At 35.9% G+C, this 6,719-nt stretch overlaps 1 protein-coding gene across 1 annotated transcript in view; it reads left to right on the top strand.

Moving 5' to 3' along the window:
• The window catches only part of clic4 (chloride intracellular channel 4), a 36,376-nt gene extending 30,182 nt beyond the window's left edge, over positions 1-6,194 (top strand). The window contains exons 5-6 of the mRNA XM_034308313.2: positions 1,544-1,725; positions 3,112-6,194. Coding sequence (XP_034164204.2) covers positions 1,544-1,725; positions 3,112-3,276 — 347 coding nt within the window. The 3' untranslated portion in view covers positions 3,277-6,194. The remainder of the gene's footprint in view (positions 1-1,543; positions 1,726-3,111) is intronic.
• Positions 6,195-6,719: the final 525 nt, after the last annotated feature.

Raw genomic sequence — 6,719 nt, 5'->3', positions numbered from 1 at the left:
AGCACAGAATAAACGATATTAGAGGGAAAAAATGAAATACAGGTCCACAGGGCAGCAAAAAAATTTAAATCCTTGACAACATGATGCACTTTTTTCCCCTCCATAATTATCCCTGATCGTGTAATTAGCAAGACTGGATTTGGAAAAGTTTTTTATTTTTATTTTTTAAACTGTAAATGTAAATAATAAAGAGACCTGATTGTATTTTTTTTATTAGGATTTTATTAGGATCGATTGTCATTATATTTATACTTTATTATATTTATTATATTTGAGATGGAAGTGATTTTTTTTTTTTTTTTTTTTTTTTGTGCGAAAGCTGCCGTTTTGTGCGAAAGTTGTTTTTAGCTATTTTCTGTTTTTTCTTTTTTTGTTTTTTTAAAGACTTCATTTCAAAGATTTGTAGTTTGTAAAGAAAACAATATCGGATGCGTATCAGAAGCAGCTGATACTCGAGGTTTCAGTATCGGAATTGGAAAAAGGAAAAAGTGCTCTCGTGCCGTCTTTAATTTTTATTTTAATTTAATGTACAAACTAGTGTGTAAGTATATAATATAAATTTTTGGAAAAATAATTAAGAGGAGTGTAAACAAGACAGAAAAATATGGCAGTAATAACAGCTGTTAAAGTTTTCATTGATATTTTTATATTTATTTTATGAGATCACTTTCTTTTCACTATTTATTAGTTTGTTTATATTGTGCTTGTTGTACTCTTGCGCCCTCATGTGGCTGCTAAGGGAATTACCAGTGCCATGAAATTCTTTCAGACTTGAATATTAAAGTAAATGAATTATGCTGAAGATGTAATAAAATAATTTGTATATTTTTATTCGATGTTTTAAGTGGCAGAGCACAAAAAAACATTTACACCACAGCGTAGCCGAGTTCTCAAATCTGATTGGTCAGGAGGTGTGGATTAATTTGTTTATAAATCTGTAACATCATGAACGACAGGTTTATATTAATGCGCTCGTTCTAATAATATATTATCGTTTCTATAGTAACAGCTCATTCACAGTGACGTGAATAACTAATGTGGTGAAGTAAGGAGTCTCCGGTTTCAGCACTCGCTAAAGTTTTCCGACATTTTCAGGACAGGAGTTTATGCTTCTTTGCGGTTTCTCGGTAACGCGAGGAAAAAAAAAAACCTGCGTTTTTATTTTTTAAAATTTTTTTGTCTTATTAACTTCAAAACCAGAATAAATAGACAGGCTGGTAAGATTTGTGTCTGTACGTTAGAAGTGTGTTTTTTTTTTTTTTTTCCTCCCAAATGAAATGAACAAAGTGTGCATAGTACATGAAGTAGAGCACTCGGAGATTGTTCCTAAACGCTTAAAAACGTGAACATCACCTGCAAATTAAAGTTAAAACATGTTTAAATAAGTCGTAGTGTAAAGAAGCGATAAAATCTCACACATCAGTTTTACGTCATTATGAGCCACAGAGTTCTGGGTCATGTGTAAACGCCGCCTGTAATGTCATTTATTATAGTGATGTAATTAACACAGCGTGGTGTGTGTGTGTGTGTGTGTGTGGAGCAGCTCTGGAGCGAGGTCTTCTGAAGACGCTGCAGAAGTTGGACGAGTATCTGCGCTCTCCCCTGCCAGACGAGATCGACCACAACAGCATGGAGGACGTCAAAACGTCCAGCCGCAAATTCCTGGACGGAGACGAGATGACGCTGGCCGACTGCAACCTGCTGCCCAAACTGCACATCGTCAAGGTGACCGGGGGGGAAAAAAAACAAAAAACACACAAACAAGCAAAAACAATAAATAAACGACCCTGCAACTTTAAATTTATTTATTTTTTTTTTTAAAACAGATATATTTTTTATACGGACGGTAGTTAGTATTAGTGCAGCATGACCTTTCAAAAACGAGAGCAGAATGAAAGCAGAGTCTGTTCTTCTTAAACGCACCGTAGAAATGAACTCTGCACACACACACACACACACACACACACACACACACACACACGCACACACACACGCAATACCTTTCTGTAGGTAATTACCGGCTCCTAATGTTCCGAATGTTCCTTAAAAAAAAGCCATTGTTATTTAAGTAACTAAAATAAAAGGCTTGAATCTGAAAAAGATAAAAACAATATTTTAATAATTAGTAAATAATTGTAGTAATCGTCTAAGAATTCTAAAACATTCGAATAATTCGCGGTGTAACGATGCATCAACGTGAGAAAAATCGTGAGAACGTGTGACATCAGCATTCTGTTAATCGTGTAAATAATAAATAATAATAAATAATGCAGTTGCGCTGTTTGAACACCGGAGGTCCCGATCCGCACAACCCCCAGAGTTAAAATAATACAGAGCGCCGCTGCTCACCTGAGCAGGTACGCTCCAGGTGATCACTTTCCCCCGGGTCACGGACTTTCTTTAAGATAAGGTGAACCTGTAGTACATTTTGTTTACAATATGAAACCTCTATTTATTTCGTTTCATTCAGACGAAAATGTTTTGTTTGTGATTCAGAAATAATCGAATCGAAAAGTGTATCGTCACAATCCTACTACTAATACACAAAACTTTTCAAAATCTTTCACACATGATCATTTTAATTGTTTTATTTTATTATTATTTTTTTTCAGTTTCACACTGGAGACTCCTTCCATAAACGTTAAATAAACGACTCCTTACTTTAAACAATACTTGTGTTTAAAAATCTGTTTTTTGTGTTATTATTATTATTATTATTATTATTATTATTATTAGACTTCGATGATGTGGAGCGTCCGCCGTCCACGTCCCTGTGAACGAGCCGTTACTATAGAAACGATGACGTATCAGAACGAGCGCATTCATATAATTCATATAATTCATATAAACCTGTCTTTAATTAATCAACAGTTTGAGCTCAAAACCACAACAGCAGCTATTTTGAGTCGTTGGTTCTATAAGTACGGGATTCATTTCACTGCCGTTATTATTATTATTATTTGTTTTATTTGTTTTATTTATTTATTTATATTTAATGTGATGAAACTCTCGCTGAGTTTTCCGTTTTAGAAAATGAATCAACACAATTTTCCGAACCAATCAGACCTGAGAATTCAGTTACACATCTGTTTGTTTTTCTCTTCATCGCAGGTGGTGGCGAAAAAGTACCGAGGCTTTGAGATCCCTAAAGACATGACGGCCGTGTGGAAGTACCTGAGCAGCGCGTACTCCCGCGACGAGTTCACCAACACCTGCCCCAGCGACAAGGAGATCGAGATCGCTTACGCCGACGTGGCCAAGAGGCTCGTCAAATAAACGCCTTCACCAGAAGAAAAAAAAAAAAAATCCCCTTTTTTTCCTCTTTTTTTTTTTTTTTTTAAAACCCCCAACACTGGGACTTCTTTATTTTCACACGGGAAAAAAAAAAAAACAACTACAGACTCTTTTTTTTTTTTCTGTTTCTTTAGAGTATAATAACCCAGTGCATGACGTATAGAAATATAAATATATATATATTTTCTTCCTTATTCACACTTTCTACATTTGAAGGTTAAATCTGTCGAATCCTATTTAACCTTTTTTTTTTGTTTTGTTTTGTTTTTGTATCACATGAGAAGTGCAAGTGTTAACGAGTTAACGAGTGTGTATTGGTACAGCTCGGTTATAGCTCACACACACACACACACACACACACACACACACACTCCTCTTCCTGTAGCAGCAAAAGAGTGTGTATCTACCAGCCTTTTATGATTTAGGTAAAAAAAAAAAAAGCTTTTCTAAGCTTGCACAGCGAGCATTTCTGAAGCCTTTCTGACAAAATCATCTAAACAGTGTTGGAAGCTCCAGTGTTTGTTTTTTTTTTTTTTTTTGAGAGCGCTTCGTCGTGCACTGACCGCTTATCAGACTCCGACATGAAGGTAGACCTTTAAATTGAAATTTCTATCTTTTTTTTTTTGTTTTCTTTTTCTACAGATATTACTAACGTTTTCATTTAAACTCCGCCCACCTGCCTCACTTTTTTTTTTTTTTTAATTAAAAACCACACAGCAGGTGAAGCAGGTCAGCCCATCATTTCATTAATTTCAGGTGTGCTTGATCGTACTTTAGACGTAAGAAAAGGGAAGAAGAAGAAAAAATAAAAGTAGTTGATAGTTTAGAAATGAATGCTAACGTGTTGATTGTGTGGACAGGGTGCCAAAACTTTTGTAGATGAGACGAAGGTGACGAGAAGTCCTGCGAATCAGAAGACGAGCTCAATGGGACCGATGATTTCTTTCTTTTTTTTTAATTTTTTTTTTCTGTTGACATACACATCCAACTTTTTTTTTTTAAACAACCGATCTAAAAGCAGACTTTCGAGTTCTCTGACCACCTTTTTTTTTAAAAATTTTTTTATTTTGAAACATTTGAATGTAGCTGAACGAAGGCCTTACTCAGGTGCACGAGTTTTAATACGACACCTCCTCCGGCCTTAATCATTTTCTTACAGCGCCGTGTGTGATTCAGCTTTGTATTATTAAACGTCAGTAAAGAAAAAGGGGGGAAAAAATATTGCAAATCATCGGCGTCCAAGAAAAACAAACTGATTGTACTCTAGAAAAAAAAAGAAGTAGTGATTATATATTATATCTAGAAGGACAAAATTGCAGCATTGTTCTTTTTTCTAATATTGGTTGGATTGCATTTTGGATTGAATATTTGGTTTTTTTTGTTAGTAATTTGAAATAAAGAGGTACAAAAGTGCATTTTTTTTTTCATAAATATATTTTTTTCTTGTTGGAACTGTTCCATTATCACAGTACAGTGAGCTGATTAAGAACATTTCTACTCACACATGAATGAATAACACGTCTGGAGATTTATTCCACCTCAAAACTAACGAGCTTCAAAGCAAAGTGGAGCTTTCTGTGTTTCTGAGTATCTGTGCGTTTACACAGCCACGATGTTGATCAGGATTCAGAAGGAAAAACACGACACCACACGCTCCAGCAGTGCAGATTTTAGATCCAAACAGCTGGAACATCTGGAGCTGGAAAAAAAAAGCCTTATTTTGTTCAAGAGCTTAAAAAGTGGCTTTAATGATTTAAAGGTGCAGTCTGTAATTTTTTTATGATCTGTGATGATCATTTTAAAGATGCTGTTGATAAATTCGCAGTTCATCTACGATCAATTTCCCAACACAAAGATCGTCGTTAAACGGTGAAGCAGAGGCGTCAACGTTGACCCGTTGCTACGGTGATGTGGGAGACAATCTCCGCTAAAATGGTTCAAAACAAACGCAAAAATTACGTTTTTTTCTTCCACTAAGATTTTCTTGTTAGCAATATTAACAATTTTGGTGCCTCTGTGGTAAAGCGAGCATCACACTGATCTCTCTCTCTCTCTCTCTCTTTCTCTCTTTCTCTCCCGCTCTCTCTTCCTCTCTCTCTCTCTCTCTCTCTCTCTCTCTCTCTTGCTGTCTACCAGTTTAAATGATTTTAACATTACCATACTTTGTTAAAAGTGAATCCTGGCTACTTTCTCCATTTCCAAACCAGAACAAGACTGTCAGCTCCGCCCATTTTTCCATTTCTTGGACATGCAGCAAAGGGCTCTAAACTTTACAAACTGCTCCTTTAATCTGAGATATAATCTTTAAAATAATTTTGAAAATAATCACAAATCTGTTATATTTTTAAAAGAATGAAGAAGACTTGAATGCATGAATCTGGGGGGAAAAACGAGCAATTTTTTTTCTTTTGTAGTGAAAACAAAATGTTGATGTTTCTCCTGCTAGAAAGTTCTTAGTACGAATTTTTTCTCACGCTCTCGACCTGGCCCGTCAAAACCCGAGCTCAAAAAATGCTCAATATACCGAGATCTAATGAAGAAAAAGAATGCTGTGATTTGAGATGTTCCTCGTCCCACACCGTGAGGAATTCGGATTCTCTGAACTGAATCATGTGCCTTCTGAAGATCTAAATATCAGTCCAATTATGTATTTTATTTTTTTTTTTAAATTTTTGTTCAGAAAGATGAGAGATGTGAACTCTCGTCTCTCACCGTTATCTGACTCCGATACTGAATGTTGAAGGTTTTGGTGCCTTTCTTCTGTTTGTCTGTTTATGCATAACACACACACACACACACACACACACACACACACACACACACGTTCCTACACTGCTCATGGAAACGCTGCATGTTACGCCATCTCGCTCTCGTCAATAATAAACTGCTGGCAGCTATGACTCATGTGGGCTTTATTTATTCAGCGATTAGCGTTTGATTGTTAGATAAAGTGCTCAAGCAGAGAAACAATGATGCTAATAAAAACAGATTGCTCACCTCATCTGAAAACCATCAGCAAATAAACTACAGACTTAAACAAATATATGATAAGAAGAGTTACGTTCCATGTTTGTCCACAAGGTGGCAGTGCAGTGAACACGACACAGGCGTAAAAGCCTTTAAACTGCAGCGCTGCTGAATTCTGGACTCCGATTGGTCAGAAGGAGTTGATTAATTTTCTAGAACAGCAGCTCTGACGATAGTGCAGCTGCAAATCACAGGTTTATTTAGGATTAATGCGCTCAATTATATTAATACGTTATCGTTTCTATAGTAACAGCTCATTCATAGGGACTTGTACAGCAGATGTTCCATATAAACAGATTTTAAAAATTGTTGATACAGTGACGTTTATTTAACATTAATGGAAGGAGTCTCCAGTGTCAGAGGTAAAGCTGTAACTTTGACACCTTCAGGACCGACGT

Source organism: Pangasianodon hypophthalmus, chromosome 10 (genome assembly GCF_027358585.1).
Source record: "Pangasianodon hypophthalmus isolate fPanHyp1 chromosome 10, fPanHyp1.pri, whole genome shotgun sequence".
NCBI classification, from domain to species: domain Eukaryota; kingdom Metazoa; phylum Chordata; class Actinopteri; order Siluriformes; family Pangasiidae; genus Pangasianodon; species Pangasianodon hypophthalmus.
The sequence above is the reverse complement of the archived record's forward strand: the minus strand, read 5'-3'. Positions and strand labels throughout refer to the sequence as shown.